Here is a 19,820-nt window from a genome sequence, read left to right as displayed (position 1 = left end):
AGCTAACCCATACCAATCTCCAAGTGTAGTCCTCAACTGAGAAACTCCTTGGAGTTCATTATGAACACCAAATTTAATCTACATCCTAATAGAGTCTCTGGGTAATTCAGGTATATGTTTACATTTGAGAAGAATGTTCCCAAAAGTTATTACAATTCATGGCTTCTGCTCTGAGCCCATCCCTTCAATTCTTCCCTCCCTTGTCATTGTGTAGATTTGCGGGCTTGTGGAGCACATGCATTCCAGGATAGCTGTGAATTTATCCCAACACATCAGTAGATGATAATGTCATGTTACAATAGCAAAAGACTGGACATTCCTGCTAGCCACTCCTAGGTACCTTCATCTGTGATCTGATCAGCATAGCACTGTTTATCTAGTTACTGGCTGTCTTCCAGTCCATTCAGGCTAATCTCTTTCTTCCGACCCACCTTTACTTCTTAGTAATTCCATTGATTCTTCAGACCTCAGCTTAGACCTTTCTTACTACAAGGCTTTGTTATACCTCAAATCTCAGTTGATATCCTTCTTTTCTGTTCCTATGGCTCCTAACCTTATCCCTTCCTAGAGGACATTATATTCTGTCGTGGTTGTCATTCTATCTGTATCCCTCTCTATGTTGGGAGTTTCATAAGGACACCTTGCTTATCTTTATAACTCAGCCCTAGAACACTGCTTGAGGAAACTGAGTAGCCGTCTGTGTATACTTGATAGGTTATAAACAAATGAATGAATAATGTGCAACACTGTTCACCCAACTCCAATGGTATATTTAATGTACATTGCTATTTAAGAATTATCGATTCTATCTTGTTTTATTTCTAGGAACTATTACAAAATTGTCCTGCCAGCCCATACCAGCCTCGCCCATTTCCATAGGTACAAGATAAGCAACAATAATTTCAAAACAAGAGATTAACAAATGAAACCAACTATTATCTAGCCAGAAAGCTGGTAACAGTATCATGCCTTCAACAGTAACATGTGAATTTGAAAATATGTTTTGAATCTTTGCTTGCTCTATGCTGGAGGAATGTGTTGCTTTCATATTAAAAAAAAAAAAAACTGAGGTTATTTGAATCAAAAATGAAGCTAAACTCAAGCTATACTTAGGAAGAGAATTTCCTTAAATGTGTGCCAAAGACTGAATCTGATCATCTGTACCAGGGCTTAGCATTTTCTTTTTCTTGCCTGTGCTTCCAGAGGTGAAAAGACAGCCCAGCAATGCCACCCCCTCTGAGTGTTCGCTACCCCACCACCTACCTCTTCACAGCCTTCTCACCTAAATTCCAGGGCTCTCCCTGTTGTGCTCCCTCTCCTCCTGCCCTTGCCCTACCTTTGTAATTAATTAGTTCAGTAGTAGGCCACTGACCAACTCCCGGGACACAGAGCTGGCACTTTTCTCCATTAGAGGATGTGAATGTGGAAGCCCCATCTTTCTCGGGTGGTAAACACTGGCCTGGGGCAGGCATTAGTGAGTGGTGCCTGCAATAGGTCTTCTGAGGTCTTTAAGTGGGACAGGATTAATCAGCTTGCGCAGGAAATGAACCACAAAAATGTTTTAACCACTGTGTCAAGCAATCACAGAAAAAGTCATCTGGATAATGGACGAGCATGCACGGCGCTGTTGTGGCAGAGCAGAGGAGCATCACAGACCCACATGGATCAGAGATGCCATTAGCTCCTCCTGGTTTCACCCACTGGGGGAGGGTTGCATGACTGCAGTGAATACAGAATAGCTTAGAAAAGGCTGAGGATAGTAGCCAGCCCCATACATTTGTTTCTTCTATTAGGAAGTCAAAACAACATCATTCTTCATCTAGCTCCAAAGTACATTTATAGTAAGGATGACTTGCTCTTGCATCTTTAAGCAGCGAATTAGATTTTGCTACTTGCTACACCACAGTATTTCATAAATAGGAACTAGTTTTGTCAAAGTATAGAAATTCAGGCTTTGAAGTAGACTCTGCCCTTTATGATTAACTGGTTCTAACCCACAGCTTCCTAGACTACTGCCAAGTAGAAAAAAGAAAAAAAAATGTCCCTAACCTAGGTTTGGTCCCTAACCAAACCAGCAATACAGCTGCCATGGGGCTGGAGAGATGGTTCAGTTGTTAAGAGCACTTGTGCTGTTATAGTGGACCTACGTTAGATTCTCAGCACCTCTACTGGGACACTCACAACTGATTAATCCAGTTCCAGAGGATCAAATTCCCTCTTCTGGCATGTATAGGCACTGTACACATATGGTACACATACAACCAAGCACACGCACAAACACATAAATAAATAAAAATAAGTAATTTTAAAAACTACCGTCTTGGAGACACGCAGAGGAAGAGTTGTTTTTTGTTTTTGTTTTTTGTTTTTGTTTTTTGTTTTTTTTTTTTTTTTTTTTTTTTTTTTTTTTTTTTTTTTTTTGCTTCCTTCACCATCACAGATGACAAGGCAGGAGGAAAGGAGGAATGCTCCAATAAACTGCCTGCTGTTCACAGAACAGCATCCTGTCACAGGCTGAGGTCTTCATTCTGAAGAAGGGCTGACTGCTAATCCCCGTGGAAAACACAGTCTGGGGCAGAAACTGAGTACAAGCCACAAGTATGTCTCTTGCTTTGTTCTCTCCCTTCAGGTGAGGACAGTTTGATATTCCATGTGCAGGCATATATACTGGATATATCCTGGATCACTACATCAACCAAAATGTTACAACTGAAAGTACCAATAAGTACACGAAAAAACAGTGTTCCCTTTCCCCCCACAAGTTGACCCATGTAAAACAGAGATCCTTTTTGGCATTTGCAGAGTGTGAAAAAGTGACAGTATCTTGAACTGACCAGACTCACTTATCTTTTGAGATAGTTCAACCAATGAAAGAACGTGAGACCCCAACACACTCAGCAATGAAAGAAGATAACCCAGAACGTCACTGCTCCCTGAGTTCCAGGAATACAGTCTCAGAAGGATACAGGAACACCAACAATTTAGCCACTCAGTTCTAGAAGTTTTATGGGCATTTGGGGTTTTCAAGATGTCCACAGTGAACAAATACTTTATTGATAGTTGTTACCAAATCAACCTTTCACTGAGGCAAGCAAATAGACTATGTAATTCTATCCTGTTTTCTGCCTGAATTTGCTTACTAATTATTTGCTGGTTTGGGGCATGGAGTAGACAAAACCTTAGAAAACTATTAACATAAGCAAACCAATTTCAAAAAATTAGTCTCTGTGTGCCAGCACAAATCCCTTGTAATATCTGCCTCAGGTTCTATAGATAGAGCTAGAAAGAAACCAATAGAATTGAGTCAAATAAGTCACATGTGCAAGCAAGGAACGGTTGCACTTACAAATGCCTTGTGCTGAACACCCACAGGGCTATTTAGTAATTCAAAATTGAGCAGCATTAGCTCTGGAATGTCAAGAAAGTAACACTGGCCGGTCTGTGTTTCAGACACTGACTGAACTTCTGTAGTTAGGCAAGACTTCTTACTCTACCTCCCAGACTCCCAAAGGCTCTGCCAGGAATCAGTTCCAAACCCAGAGCTTCAGAAGACAGTGATTCTGCTGAGAGAAGGAAGAGTCCCCTGGAAGCTGCTCTGCCTCTGACTCTGTCTTTGCTGCCATTTGCAAAATGGACACCTGGGCATTGCAGCAGCCACCCTCTCTACACTTTACCGAAGCTATTTTCAGTCCCACAGACAGACATGCTAACATATGTGTTAAGGTTTATTGGTTTGGGTGATTTTCTTTTCTTTTTTTTCATTTTCTTTTTTGACAAGTCTTACTCAGTATGCAGGCTAAGATGGCCTAGGAACTTCTTTTGTAGTTCCAGACTAATGATAATCCTCCTGCCTCAGCTACCAGCGTGCCTGGATTACATGCATGAACCATTACACCTGCTGAACACTTTAAAATGTACTCTTCTTGGGAAGAATGGGCACTGTCCTTCAATACATTTCTTACAATGGTACTCTCCCTGATGGGATATCCATTCCAGCTGCCAGAGGAAATGAAGGTATGATTGGAGAGTCCAAGTGTGCTGGTTGGTTTTTGTCACCTTGACACAAACCACAATCAGATGTAATTGAGGAGCCACCTGCACATGGCCCGTGGGCATGTCTGTGGCATATTTTCTTGACTAATGATTGATGTGGGGTCCTGCCCACTATGGGCAGCACTACCCTCAGCAGGTGGTACTCAGCTGAACAAGAATGAGAAGAAGCCAGTAAGCAGCATCCCTGGGTGGTCCATGCTTCTGTTCTTGCCTGCAGGCTCTTACCCTGAGCTCTTCCCTTAGCTTCCCTTGGTGATGGACTATGAAGTTTGTCATAGAAATAAACCTTTTCTTCTCCAAGTTGCTTTTGGTTAATATTTTACCTCAGAAATGGAAAAACAAGCTAGAATAATGAGACAAACCACATTATCTTTGTGTAGGTTGGCAAGATCAATGTGACCTGTCAACTCTTTAGAAATGCAGTTTCAGTCAGGCGTAGTGGCACACGCCTTTAATCCCAGCACTCAGGAGGCAGAGGCAGGTAGATCTCTATGAATTTGAGGCCAGCCTGGTCTATACAATGAATTCAGGTCTATATAGTAAGACCCTGTCTCAGGGGGGAAAAAAGAAAGGCACTTGTTTCATATCTTCTGTAAGCCTAATAAATAAGGTTTTTAAAAGTTGAAGAAAACCTGGGACCATATTTGAGCAGGTTTTCTGACAGGTAGCCATCTTTGTTAATGAAGCATCTAGAAAAACTTTTTATCAGTTACAACAATGTTACAATAATATTACAATGCAAAACATCTTAGACTCAAAATAAGGCTTCTCAACTCTAGGAATCCTTGACATTTAAATCCAGTTAGTCACTGCAGTGGCTATTGTGTGCATTGTGAATGTTTGTAGGATCACTGGCCTCTACCCTGTAGATGATTGCAAAGTCTCAACAACTCCCAAACCCCATCACTCAGCCCCACATCCCTGCTTCCTAGCCCCAGGATACCCAAGAACATTTCTAGACCTTGCCAAATACTCACTGGGGGAAGATTGCCCCAGTTGTGATCTGCTCCACATGGAAAGTTCTGAGTTCTCTTGAGCACAGTCTGGCCAGGAGTTGAGTGTGGCTTAGAGATGGTTTGACTCTCTTTGGAAACCCACAGTTGGAGATGGAGCTAACAGGGAGGATATGCTACCCCATCCATTTTTACTACATAAAAATAAACTTCAAAAGCCAGAGGCAGCTCTGTGTGTTGACTTCAGAGCTGTGGAAGAGTTAATCCCATCCACAATTACCCATCCTGATGCCCAGGGCTTCCAAAAACAAACTTCATTCCAGATAAAAAAAATATTTTGCTGTTGCATTACTTTCCTTCTCTGCAGCCTTGAGTTTCAGTAATGCAAGTTCAGGGGGAGATGAAGGAAAGAAAGTTCTACTTGTCTAACACAAGCTTGCTTTCTAGAAGGACTCAATTTATTTCTGAATGTAGATGATTTTTCCTCTGCAAACAATCTGTTGGCTTCCCTTCCCTGTGATAAAATGATGTTGAATTGAAAATGGAACCTAGTAGCAAGGTTGCACTATTCGGGAAGGCGTATTTTGAAACCAGACTGACATTTTTGCTGAAAGTAGTTACCCTGTGCAAGGTCATAAGACTTTAGCAAGTGTAAAAGTTATACATAATTCAATTGTGGACCTGTCCCGGGCTTTGATTTACCAGACTAATAATAAGAATGTGCTAGATCTTTGAAATCAACTCCCTCACAGCAGTTAAAGTGAGGGGGTGGGGAGGCTCAGACAGGCTTCTATTCCAAGTGGAAAGATAGGAAGCTGGAAGACTCCTATAAAGGACAATTCTTTTAAAGAGCGGATAGGTTTCTCAGGAACATTTCTGTACCCCAGTCCATCTACTGCTCATTTCCTTTTGGATTCCAGTAACACTTTCAAATGCAAAAAATGACCTTTCCTTCCTCCATTCATTTGGGCATTCATCACAAAGCAGCCTTGAGCAGCACTTACCCTGTGGAAGAGCTATTCTAGCCATCCAGGGGGATGTCACAGCAAATGCAGTTCCCAAGCTCACATTCTAGTCAAGGAAGATGAATAAATAACTAGATAAATAAACACCGGATAGAAAGGGATACAATGAAAACACACACACACACAAAGCCCTGGGTGAAGATGGAGGTGTTTTGATCAATCCTGCAGGCTTGACCTGAGGCGAGAAGGAGTAACCCAGGCACTGCCTGTGACAGGCAGTGTAGTAGGGAGGGGCAGCATGGGAGAGGCAGGCAAGCTGACAGGACAGTGAGTACAGCGTCCAAGAAGCAAAAACAAACATGGTTTACAATAAACTACTTTCCTGAACTTTTCAAATCCCCAGATACCCCCCCCCTCCTCCCGTGCTCTAGTAAGAGGATGCTAACCTCCCTTGAACCATGCACTCTTTCATCGAAGCATCTGTCTACTCAACCTCTCTACTGTCTACTCAACCTCTCCACTGGGGAGACTAACTGACCTCTCACATGAATGTGGCTAAAATCCAAGCCTCAGTCCCCCCAAACCCCATCCCCAAACACACTCCTGAGTAGTTCCCCCTAATCCTCTGAGTGCTTAGGACACCGTGTATTCTTGGAGGCTCTCCATGCATGCACTTATGTGACCCATCAACAAAGACTTGTAAGAATTGACATACCAGGACCTCCCACCGCAGTGAGCGCACTTACCTGCTGCCTGGATTAAGGTACCAGCCGGGCCCACTGGCTGTTTTCAACCTAAAAATCTGGCTTCCATGCAGCAGCCAGGCTCCTCCTCTAACCATTGAGCAGATGAAATTACTTTCTTGCATAAGACTTTCCTAAAGTTTCTCAACTCAAAATAACCTTGAACTTCCAAAAACCATTGGTACATGGCTCTGTGACCTCTATGACATCTTCTCCTTCCACAGTCCCCCAATCTGAACCTCTCCATCCTACTGCAGCCACAGTGCCTTCCAGCTCCCTTCCTTGGAAGTATGCTCAAACTTCCCAAAGGGGAACAGGTGCCAACCAGGCTTATCCTTCTATTAGAGTCTCTGATCAAACATCGCTAACCTGTGAGGCCTCCCCAAGCACCCTAACCCTGAACCCCTCATGTACACACAGGCTGTCCTGTTACCTACTATGGTTTTCTTCCCAGCACCTTAAGCAACTAACCCGGGTATGCCTTTAAGTCAAGATCTAGCTCTCATTTGCTACTCAACTCTGTATGCTGAAGGACCTGAAGAATTAAGTGACCACACATAGGTATTGTCATAGCCTATCTAGAAAGCTGGAAGTCGGTGCCATTGTTGGCTTCAAGAATATTGCTGACACTGTGGGAAATTTGGGAATGACTTTAAAAAAGATATAGTTCTAACCTTTTGAGAGATGAGAAGCTGGGAGAAAAATAACTTGCCACATTAAAGATTGATTCATCCTGATTTTGATTTAGTAATACAAGTAGTATGATCAGTGTCTTGTATAGGAGTTCAAGGAGATAACATTGTGAGTAGAGGATTCCAAGTGCCCATGAGAGTGAGGGGTGCGCGGAAACACAGTTCAAATGGGCAAACACTGGAGAAGCCCAAAGGAAATGCAGAATTCTGGAAGTGAAGGAAGAGGTGAGTGGGCTGGTGGCATAAAGACAACTGAATACTGCCTAACTTACAATCTCTCAATGAGAGCAGACAAAGGAAAGTAGAGTGCTTTGATTGAGAGGTTTCTGTGAACTATGGGATGCTATATGCTAAGCTGAATTCCAACATGAACCAGGATTTGGGAGAACTTTTTTCTGAGAAACATGGAAGAGAACATGGTGTTCATGAGGTCCAAAGTGGACTTTGAGCTGGTGTAGAGTTGAGGTGATGGCTTTGGGCTACCATGACCTGATTCAATGCTACAGAATCTAAATCTCAATTAAGTCCCTGACATGAAGATTTTAAGCTCCATAAGACTTTAATGTACTTCCAGTTGAAGGCCACAAGACAAGCCTTAAAATGTGCATTTAGAAATGAGTTAACAAGGGCTGGAGAAATGGCTCAATTGTTAAGAACCCTGTCTGCTCTTCAAGAGGTCCTGGGTTTGAGTCATGGCACCCACATGGCAGGTCACAGCTATCTGTAACTCTAGTTCCAAGGGATCTGATGCCTTCTTCTGGCCTCTGTGAGCACTTGGCACACTTGCAGTGCACAGACATACATCATATGGTGTACATATGTAATTGCAGGCAAAATACCCATACACATAAAATAAACAATAAAAATAACTTTAAAAAAGAGGAAATGAGATAACAGATGAAGCAACCTGCTTAGGCTCCCGGAAGACATTAGAGGTAGTCCTAAAGACAGATTCCAGAACCCTTAAACCACAGCATAAGGACCTCTGAGATTAAATAATAAAAAGTCAGTTACTGACTGAGGCTTTCAGAAAATTATCCAAATATTATATCAAACTATAAAGTAGTGACCACTTTCTCTGTGTAATCTGGACTTGTGAAAGATCAGAAGAGTTATCTAGCCAGTGATTTGATCAATAAATATTCACAGAGCATTTATTATGTCACTGGTCTTGCTCCAGTGTTGCTGGTAAACAAAGACTGACAGTTATAAAGCATTGTATGGGAACTCTGAGGGGAACTGGCTATTCTAGGAATATAAGGCAGCCTGTCCCAGCCTCAGGCCTCAGAGGAGGCTTCCTGGACAAAGGAGAGTCTTAGCCAAACTGTGAATAATAGTTAGAACACAGTGATGTCTCACTGGGGGATACAGGAGAGAAAAAGAACTAGGATGAAAACAGATAATCCAGGGGTATTGCATTCAAGTGACTTCAGACCCATGCATTCTATGGTCTGTTGGCAGTGGTCATAAGTGGGCCATCATGGCCTTCGTCATTTCCCTACATCAGTATATACTTTCAAAACACTGCCTCTTAATACACACTTTAACATACCCTCTAATACCTGCCATCCCAATTTACCTTTTTTCAATATTTATTTGAGGATTTCACACAAGTACACAATATTTGCATCATTTCTATGCATCTTTCCCTCCAACTTCGACCCATATCATCCCAACCACCTCCTCTAGAATTCATGACCTCTTCTTCTATAATCACACAATACACAACCTACTTAGTCCCATTAGTGTTGCCCTTATTTGCATGTGCTTAGGGTTGACCCCTTAGCATTGGGGGTCCCATCCCTGAAAAAAATAAGCTTTTCTTATTCCCTCATCAGCCACTAACTGCCTATAGCTTACCATCTGGGGCTTGTGAAATTTTCCTCCATGCATGTGGGCATGTCAGCTTGCTGAGATCTTTGTCGTCAGCCATATCACTGAGAGTTAATGGAATCAGCACCCCTATCATATCATATATCATATAATCTCATAGAAGTCATCTGGATCCCCAGGTTCTTACAATCTTTCTGCCCCTTCCTCCGAGATGTTCCCTGAGACTTAGGTGTAGGCGTGGGGTTATTGATGAACCATTTGGGTCTGGATGCTTCATGGTCAGTCTACATTTTGACCAGTTGCAAAGCTCTCTATTCGCCTCTGTCTGGTGTAAAAAGAAGCTCCCTCAAAGAGATATAAGAGCTGAACCTATCTATGAGTATAAGGATGAATATTTAGAAGCATTTAGAAGGCTTTAGTATTTTAGTACTCTAGTACTTTAGGACCAGATTACTGTAGTGTTATCATAGTTGCTATAGTGATCTGGTAGTAGTAGATTCTCCTTTAGGGTCTACAGTACAGATAACTATAGTAGTCTGGTAGTGGCAGGTTCTCCTCCAGGGCCTATGACTATTCCAGTCATAGGTTCTTGGCTAGGTTTATGGTAACAGACAAAAATTCCTTATAAGTCTCTGGGCTTTAGGTCAAATCAGATAGCTGTTGATTGCCCTCGAGATACAGGTGTCACTATTGCGCCACTGAGGATACATTGCTGCTTCCATTGTTGGAATTCTCAAGCTGTAAAGCTGGGTAGGATTATTGATACCATTTTTTTTCTTGGTGGCTCGCAATACACCTTTCAACTCTATGAATTTATTCCTCAGGGACTAAACCTTCAGGTCAATACCAGGATTGTTTTACCAAGTCCTGTGACTGAAGTATGTAGTGTCTTCAGTACTAGGGTATTACCTTCATGTTCTAGAAAGTAATTGGGAACAATTTTGATAGTCTAGATTTTTGGGAGGCATCTCTAGGACTCCTCTCAACAACTTGAAGGTAGGTATTCCTTGCCTGGCATTGAGTTTTTTGTTAGCTAGCCTATGGTTCCTTGGGAGAGCATTATCCCATCATGTGGGTTAACTCCATTAAAACTATATGTATATAGGGATTGGAGAGATGTCTCAATAGTTATTAACACTAGCTGCTCTTCCAGATGACTAGGTTCAATTCCCAGCACCCACATGAAGGCCCATGACCATCTGTAAATCCAGTTCCAGGATATCTGGTGCCCTTTTCTGGCCTCCACAGGTGCCAAGCATGCATGTAGTATACAGACAACCATATGGGAAAAATATTCATATACATAAAGTAAACATAAATAAAATCAATATTTTTAAAACTATATGCATGTATCTCTTCTCTGTCTCTCCCACACCCCTGTGTGTGTGTGTGTGTGTGTGTGTGTGTGTGTGTGTAAGCTTATAAAATGATAGATTTCCCCATGGGTCTCACAGACATCCCATGTTATCTCTCCTCCTCTCTCCCTCCCCATATTGTAAGACAGTCATGTTTGTAGGACTAAGTACCTTAGAGAAACTGAACCTTCCTTACTGCATTCCCACTCTGAGTTTTGGCTTAAGCCAAGCACATAATGGGTGCTCAGAAAATATTTACAGTTTTTTGCATTAGCGCTTTGCACCTTAAATGAGAATGTCTGAAGAGATATTTATATTCCCGTGGCTTAAATGTGGCTATATATATCTGACCTATACCCATTTGCAGCACCTTTGCAAATGTGTAATTGATTAAATTGCTCTTTAAAGATAAACAGGAAACTGTACATTTTCTGCCGCAGGGGTCCTTGCTGGAAATCTTTCTTTGGCTCAATAGTGTTCTATTGTTATGAGCAGAACATCAATATAATTAACATAAGAAGCCCTTAGAGGCCAATTTTAAGTGAAACCACATTTAAATGTAGGTATTTCCTTTATTCCCCAAGATGATGATAACTTTCCAATTGGGCATATAAAATGTGTCAAAATCCTCACAAAGTCAATCTTTTTTTAAAGTAAAATTATATAGCCTACCATTTCCCAGAAGTACAGAATTACTTTGACTAGCTGACCGAGACAAAGAGAAGAAACAAGGTGACCAGGGGATCCAAGTACTCAGAAAATAAAATGAAATCCAAGTCTTGATGTGTTCTGAATTTCCTGTTTCCAAGCAAAACTGTATATGCTCTTTGAAAGTAGTCTTTGCTACAATGAAAATCCCAAGATCAATATCATCTATTTTTTACATCTTAGTGTTTTTCCAGTAGCCTGAATGACTTTTTTTTTAATTCTAAAATCCTCCATGACCTAAACTCATGGTGTTAAGAAGATAGGGTCAGCATGCACAGAATTTCATATAGGAAGTAATCAATACATATGCATACATACATACATACATATACATACACATATATATGTGTGTGTATATGTGTACATATACATATACATATATATATATACATATACATATATATTAATCAAAGCAATGAGTGGCCACTGATTTGGTATTTACCCAGGCTCTAGATGTGTAACTTCCAGAGTCATGAGGGGAAAGCAGGACAGGACAGTACTTCATCTTCTCTGAAGTTTCACTTTGCCCACTTAGCAAACTCAGCACCTCCAAGAACTTGCTCTCGCTGTCACTAACCCATCTCACCTGTGGCAAGTGCCATGATGGCTGAGGATGACCAGGGCAAGGTACAGATGACCTCTCTTCCTAATACCCCTCAGCTCTGACCTTCACTCAGTGCCCATCCATTCAGCCATTCTTTAACAGTGTCTAAGAGTTTGGACTTAAAAAACATTTCCCAACCTGTCACAAGGTTATTGCTATGCTTTTCTTGTCTTCTCCCTAGAAATCTCTCCATTGACTGTGAATATAGGTTTTAATATAATTTCATATATTAAAGTTTCATATAGAGTGACACGAAGTCAGAATAACAATTATATTTCCGTATATATGTGTTTGAGAGTGTTGGGTGATCTGGGGGCGGGGGGATTTTGTTTCATTTTTTTTAAGATAGGGTCTTACTGTTGTAATCTATACTGGCTTCAAAGTTGATGTCCTCTTGCTGTAGCCTCCTGAGTGCCGCTGTTACACATGTACACCATCAAATCTGCCACTATTTTGAGTACATTCTTAAACTAAGGACTGCTTACATGTAATTTACTTAAAAGCATAGTTATGCCAGTTTGGCAGAATAGCCATATCGTACCTTATTAAACATGGTTAGGAGAGTTGATGATTGCTTACGACTTTGTCTTTGGTATCTAATATGGATGAGTTTACAGTGGGCAAGACACAGAATGTTTTCATTTCTGGTCTGTTTTCTACTGTGTCTTATAAAAACACAAAAGAACTACAAGTATTTACAGCAAGAAACAAACAGCAGATATTAATCGTTGTTTAATATTTCATACCTCTACTGTCACCTCATATGGGCAGTGCTGCTTAACCGACATCTCTAGCAATGTGAGCTTGAGGGGGGGAAGAGAAAAATGAAAGGATCGCTTTCTCTCTCCAGGCTTGTACTGTGATTAAACAACCTTGACCCATAAATCCTGTGCTCAGATAATAGGAGTCTGTTTCCTTGCATTCCCATTCCCTAATGATGCTGTTTGTGTATTCTGGAGAGAGCATTACTCAAATTGTCCCAGTGTTGGGGTCTCTCTCTGCCCTCCCAACCCTCTCTACCAGCTGAGTCTGAGAGCATGAACACCTATGGTGGGGTGCTGGCTTGAGTGCAGCCATCCTGGCGTTCAGAACTTCTGATGTGAAGGAACGTTTTTATTAATGTCTACTTCAAATGTTATGGTCCCTCTCTTCAGGCCATTTCCTTGTCTACATGGAGATTCAGAATAATTTTCTTCCTCCATTACATTGTCCCTTGGAGGTATTTTATAATCAGAGTGCATGTTCCTCTCTTTCTGAGGTTTTTTTGTTTCAGGCAAAATGTGTTCAATCTCTCTGGCCTGGTCCTCTGTCTCTCCTGTCACACCACTTGTCTCTTGTATGTTCTCAACATGAAAAGAACAAAGAAGCATTATAATGTAAGTTCTGAGAGGTGGGATGACTATAAAGCTCCTCATTCCACCCAGTATCTGTTTTGTTTTTACAACCATTTGAAATGTAACATATCGATTTGGAATCCCAATACTATTATAAAATGCTGTCTGTCCTTTGGCACAACCATGGCCCAAAGCACCTGTGATTACTTCTATGAAACCCTCACAAGTTCAGGCTGTTAACAGTACCCCCATAGAAAGAAGAGAGAGATCACTAGACCCTCATCAAAGATGCCAGCTACCTACTCCTACACACACGCAGATGAAAGTATTCCTACCTCAACTGCACATCTGGAGTACTAGAGAACACAGGAGGTAGAATGTTGACTTAAAGGGGAAACTCTACCCTTACACCCCCTTTTCAGTAATATAGTTGTTGAGGCGTCAGCCATGTTTTTGGAAGCAATTCCAGTTAAACTCACTGGGTTCACCAAGCTTAAAACCCATTGATTCACCAAGCTGGTCTTGGATGGGATTATTTTTCTGGTCTGTTGCTGACACCTTATTTACAGTTAAAAAAAAAGACAAGACATTTGTTCAATGTAATATACAATATAAACCCAGAGACAGATATTGGGATCCAAGCTGAAGAATCAGAGCAGCCAGCCACTAGAGTTCTCACCTCTACCAATGCTCAGACCAAAGGGGCAACCCACTGAACCTCCGACTGCATCTCCAGGTCGCTCTGCTGTCCACCAAGCCTCAGAATCCTAGACTGCCCTCTGATACTGCACTGAGCTCCTTATATACTCTTCAGCGCTGAGATCAAAGGTGTGAGCTCTGCTTCTCTTTTAGACTGCTTTGCTCTAATGCAGCCCTGGGTGGCCTTGAACTCACAGAGATCCATCTGCCTCTGTCTTCTGAGTCCTGGGGTTAAAGGTGTGTGCCACCACTGCCCAGCTTCCATAGCTAACTAGTGTGGCTGGCTTTGCTTTCTGATCCTTCAGGCAATCTTTATTAAATCATAAACAACATATCACCACAGTTCACCTCTACCCTGGAGAAGTAACAGAGTAGATCCCTAGCACCACAGAAAATATAGAAACTGGACCATTGAAATTATGTCTATCTGATTTTAACCTGGCTATAAAAATAGTTGAGTCACTGCCTCTTTGACTTCTGCTTGCTGCCATTGTAAGCCTTTCTCTTCCTGCTGGACAGTATGATTAGCTCCTCAGTGGTCAGCAAGCCTCAGGTCACCCCGGAGCCCCCTGCTTTGCCTCCTTTGCTGCTCACACTTTACTTACTCCCCATCTAAGTCTGCATTTCTGTTTTTATTAACACCATCCCACTTTGACATTCTGGCTATGCATTTCGTAATACCTCTTGTGCTAATACAGATTCATAAATATACAATATACAGTTAGCATATTTTTACCATAGAACAAAAAAGTAAAATAAAGAAAAAGTGGCTCCAATAGATTAGTTCAATCACAGAGTTTGTGAAAGTAATCAGTTTAGAATGTTTTAAGTGTTGGTTAATTAGTTTTTAATTTTCGGTGGTCCTGGTTTCCCTTGTTATCTGGCACATTCAGTTTAGAAAAGTATTCCCAGGAAGGTTTTTCTTTTATAGATAAATATAATATAAATCTAAAGTTTTGTGGAACAGCAAGAAAACAAGAAAGCTGTGGGTTTGAGAAAAAAATTGGTCAGAAAGAATTTCTGTACCTAATTTAAAGGCCCACTGTGAACTTAGGGCAATCAGGACAGTGTGCTACAAGAATGAGCACAGATAAGTGAAATGAATGGAGAACTCAGAAACAGTCACACAATACAAACCGCTGGTGTTGGACAGATGTTAAAAAACAAGGAAACAGTCGATGGGAAAAGTAGATGTCACCAGTGCTAAAGATAACCAGGACCCAAGCCTCTCCCTTGATATGAAAACTGCCCCAGGATGATTGTGGAGTTAAATATAAACTAGAGAAGAAAACTTTGAGGATTAGGTTTGTGCAGAGTTCTTAGAATTGACTCCAAAAGCACAGCTCATTTGAAAATTGACAAGTTTTATTTCATCAGACCTAAAAAGACTGTTCTACAAAAAACTCAAAGATGAGAAAAAGAAGACTCAGAATAGAAGGAAATATTTTCAAAACATTGCATCTGACAAAGGCCTATTATGGACATTGTATAAAGAGCTCAGCACACAGCAATTACAAATTCCAGCAATGCAATTAAAAAGGAGAAAAAAATACAAGACTATTTATTTCATGTAGCAAAGTATACAGATAACAAAGTAACAATTTAAAAAATATTCAATGCTTTTGGCCATTCAGAAAAGAAAATTTAAACCATAATAAATTACCATTCCCATCACAACAGTTTAGACTAAAAAAGTGACACCACCCAATATGTCAAGGATGGAAATTTAGATGACTTTTATGTTGCTAGTCGGAATGAAAAAAAAAATGGCAATCTCTTTACAAATGAAAGAAATGTCCAGAGACCTACAAGGATGACCCCAACTAACAATCTGAGCAACAATGGAGAGGCTACCTTAAATGCCCTTCCCTGATAATAAGACTGATAACTAACTTATATGCCATCTTAGAGCCCTCATCTAATAGCTGATAGATGCAGAAGCAGGTACCCACAGTGAAACACTGAGCTGAACTCCTGGAATCCAGTTGCAGAGAGGGAGGAATGATGAGCAAAGGGGTCAAGACCAGGCTGCAGAAACCCACAGAAACAGCTGACCTGAACAAGCTGGAAACCAGCATTGGGCTGACCTAGACCCCCTGAATGTGGGTCTTAGAAGGCTTGGGAAGTCTAAGGGACCTCTGAAAGTAGAACCAGGATGTATTCCTGATACACAAAAGGACTTTGGGAGCACATTCCTCATGGAGGGATACTCCCTTAACCCAGAGACAGGAGGGAGGGCCTAGGCCCTACTCCAAATGGCTTGATAGATTTTAGTGATCCCTCCTGGAAGGCCTTACCCTCCCTGTGGAGTGGGTGAGGAATGGGATGGGGGGGTAGGTGGAGGGTATTGGAGGGAGGGAGGGGGAACTGGGATCAATATGTAAAATAAGAAAAAATAATAATAACAAAAAAATGAAGCATGCAGATACTGCAGCACTGAGATCATGACCTGGAACTTTATCCAGAGAAAGGAACATGTCACACGCAAACCTGTATGCCAACTTGAGCAATCTTCATTTACTCTCCAGGAACTAGGAAAAGTGTAGATGTCTGTCAACAAGCAGGTGATGAAACAAACCACCCATGAAACATTTATACCAGGGATTATCTTCAATGGAACATTTATACCAGGGATTATCTTCAATGGAACATTTATACCAGGGGTTAGGTTCGAGGATGAAAACAGACTCCTGGTCCAGTCAACAACCTGAATACCTGGAGAATTATACTGGACAGGCACAGTGACAAAGTGATTCCATCATAGGCAACTGTAAAGTGACAAAGTCTTGAGAAAGGACAGACTTACTGGGGGCTATGAGTTAAGAAGTGTGTGTGTGTGTGTGTGTGTGTGTGTGTGTGTGTGTGTGTGTGTAGTCAGTGGATGAGATTATAAAAGAGCAGCAGTAAAGATATGTTGTGTGTCATAAGTGTGCAGATAGTCATCAATATTCTGGCTAAGATACCATGCTGTTTCATTGCAAGATATTATCACTGGCAGAGACTAAGGAAAAGTATTTCTGTATCTTAATTCTTAGAACCCATGTGAATCTACAACCACCTCTGAATAAAAGTTTTAGTTAATAAAGAAATTACATTAGCAACTTGTAAAGATAGTGAAAAGAGAATGAATTAGTCTTGATATTAATTTATTCCTCTTGGTTTCTCTGGAAGGTTTACGAGGTGCCATCGCCTTCGCCCTGGCCATCCGCAACACAGAATCTCAGCCCAAACAGATGATGTTTACCACTACACTGCTCCTCGTGTTCTTCACTGTCTGGGTGTTTGGAGGAGGAACCACCCCCATGCTAACATGGCTTCAGATCCGGTAAGTGATCCAACTAAAATCAACAAATCATTGAGAGTCATGGCTGACCTGGTCCATTTCTAGTAAAGCTGACTATGTTGGGATTGCTGTGGTAAACCTGTACCTCAACTGTCCCCAGAGTTCCCTGTGACCTTCACTAACAAGTGAAATAATATGACCTACTATATGCTGAGCCAGTTTTTTCAACAGTCTTGGAATGATGTCTGTTTTCAAACTGTCCTACAAATAGATTTATTCACCCGCAACTTCTTCCATTCAACGATGTTAGAGTTCAATGTGATACACTTGTCCTCAAGATACCCACAGTCTAGTAAGATTGTTAAAGAAAAGGCAGTGAAACTAACAAGAATGAAGATTTATTTCGTTTTTAACTCCTCCTGGCACTAGCACTTAAGATAGGAGAAAGCACTAACATGTATTTGGTGGGAGGGCCATGTTTTTCAAAGGGGATGCTGTAGACACAAGCTATGTATTTTCTCACCAAAGAGAAAATCTCAGTCCCAGTCAGAAACCCTCTCATAAGCATTGCCTGCAGCTGGCTGCTCCGAATCAGAACTGTAGGGGTAGTAGATGATTAAGTAAAAGTGGATAGCCGATGCCAGTTTGGAAAGTGGATACATCTGTCATCCAGTATTATTGTCTTCATTTGAGTGTTTCTGTGACCCAGGTCCTCATTTTCATTTCCCAGGATGGAAGGGATTAAGTAAACATTTATTTTTCACATCCATACATGATAATGCTCCTCCTCAGTTCCTATCTATTCTCTAAAACAAACTCATACTCAAGTGCCTGATAGTTAAAGATCCTTCTAACTATAAATAGTTTCTGAGAAGACTCTACCAACAGGGACTGTGATTTTTGGCACCTCTGCATGGCACATTGATTATAGTAAAAATGAATAAATAATTCATGAAACTTAAACTACTATAACTATAAATACAAATGCTTTTGTTATGCACTTGTAAGATTTTTCTACATTTGGCAAAGAAGAAGCAGAAGCAAGCCTCACACATTTAGTATAAGAAGGCTTATGTGTAAACCAGGCCAATTGGTTGCACATTAAACCAAATTTCAGGGGAAAAGACTACTGTGAATATTACTAAGCACACAAAAGTGCTTTGACTAAAGGTGAACAGTGAGCATTTTGAAATGCTTGTTGAATTATTTTTTTAGCCATATAAACATGGCCTGCAATTTCTTTCACAGTGGTGGGTACCTGAAGACTCCTATAGATGAGTACACACATTGCATTAAACTCTCAAGTATCAGATCCCCTGCAAGTCATTAGTAAGATAGTGGTGTGTTCAGATTTCTGGAAAATAAAATTCAGTTGTTTGGGTCCCTGTGTGGAAAAATGAGGGCATAGAAGGCAGAGCTTAGAGGAGGGGAATTCCTACTAGAGTATCAAATACACTATCAAATATTCTATGGAGAACATAAGGAAGAGATGTCAAAGTTTCTTTGGTAACAAAACATAATTTGTTCCTATGATTTCTTTCCCTACTCTCAAGTTGTCCCCAAATTGGTAACATATTTGTTTAGCCAACTCTTCTACAGTGCTTTCCAATGTCAATAGCTAACTTCCCATGGGTGTCATAGCTTGCATAATACTTGATACCCAGTTCACTGGAAAGAAAGAGGTATGAATAGAGAGTATTTAGATTAGATTAACTAAAGCAATTATTCAGGAGACAAGACAAAGTTGATAAAGAAAGGGTATGATGATAGTCAGGCAGTGGTGACACATGCTTTTAATCCCAGCATTCAGGAGGCAGAGGCAGGTGGATCTCTGTGAGTTTGAGGCCAGCCTGATCTACAAAGCAACACAGAGAAACCCTGTTTGGGGATTAAAAAAAGGAAGGGTGTGGAGGGGGATGTCAAACACGGTATCCAGAATGAGGTCCTGGAAGGCCAACCTAAGTCAATGTCATTCTGCCTGCCAAGATCAGAGCATAGGGTCTCCTCATGGAGCTGCCCAAGTTGGGGAAGATTTCTAAAGGCCCAAGTGAGACAGCACCAGATCTGGCCACTAACCCGGATGAGGAGGAGCATGGCTAGGGCCACAATACATGTAGGGAAAGGAAGTAACAGGGATTCAGGTACATGGAAAGGATGGAGTTCTCAGCTGGAAATCTGAAATCAGGCCAGAAACGCAAGACCTATCCTAAGAAAATCAAAATAATACTGGAGGATATAGACATGAAGATGTTCAGAAAGTCACCTCAGGCAGATAGAAGTCAATTCAAAGCATTAAGAACCTTTAAAGTCCAGCATGGTAAAAGAGTACATATGCAAAAACACAGATGTATGATGCTGGTTGGGTTCAACTGTGTTCTACTGATCTTGTCAGAGACTCCACTCTCCTATCCTGGTTTGCGATGTTATTGTTAAAGAAACCATCACTTCTATCTCAGCTTTCAGACTCACAGCTGCCCATTGCCTGCACTGTGCAATGCCCCATTCACCAGCATTCATCCCAGGCTCTTTCCATAGAACAACAGCATGCAAGCTGCAACTTGGATACAATGACACTAGTGGCAAAAGTTAAGGGACAGA

At 41.2% G+C, this 19,820-nt stretch overlaps 1 protein-coding gene across 1 annotated transcript in view; it reads left to right on the top strand.

Annotated features, from left to right (window-relative positions):
- The window catches only part of Slc9a9 (solute carrier family 9 member A9), a 521,392-nt gene that overhangs the window by 328,251 nt on the left and 173,321 nt on the right, over positions 1–19,820 (top strand). The window contains exon 12 of the mRNA XM_051207129.1: positions 17,111–17,264. Coding sequence (XP_051063086.1) covers positions 17,111–17,264 — 154 coding nt within the window. The remainder of the gene's footprint in view (positions 1–17,110; positions 17,265–19,820) is intronic.

This window comes from Phodopus roborovskii, unplaced genomic scaffold, assembly GCF_943737965.1.
Source record: "Phodopus roborovskii unplaced genomic scaffold, PHOROB, whole genome shotgun sequence".
NCBI lineage: Eukaryota > Metazoa > Chordata > Mammalia > Rodentia > Cricetidae > Phodopus > Phodopus roborovskii.
This window is presented reverse-complemented; position numbering and strand designations above follow the sequence as displayed.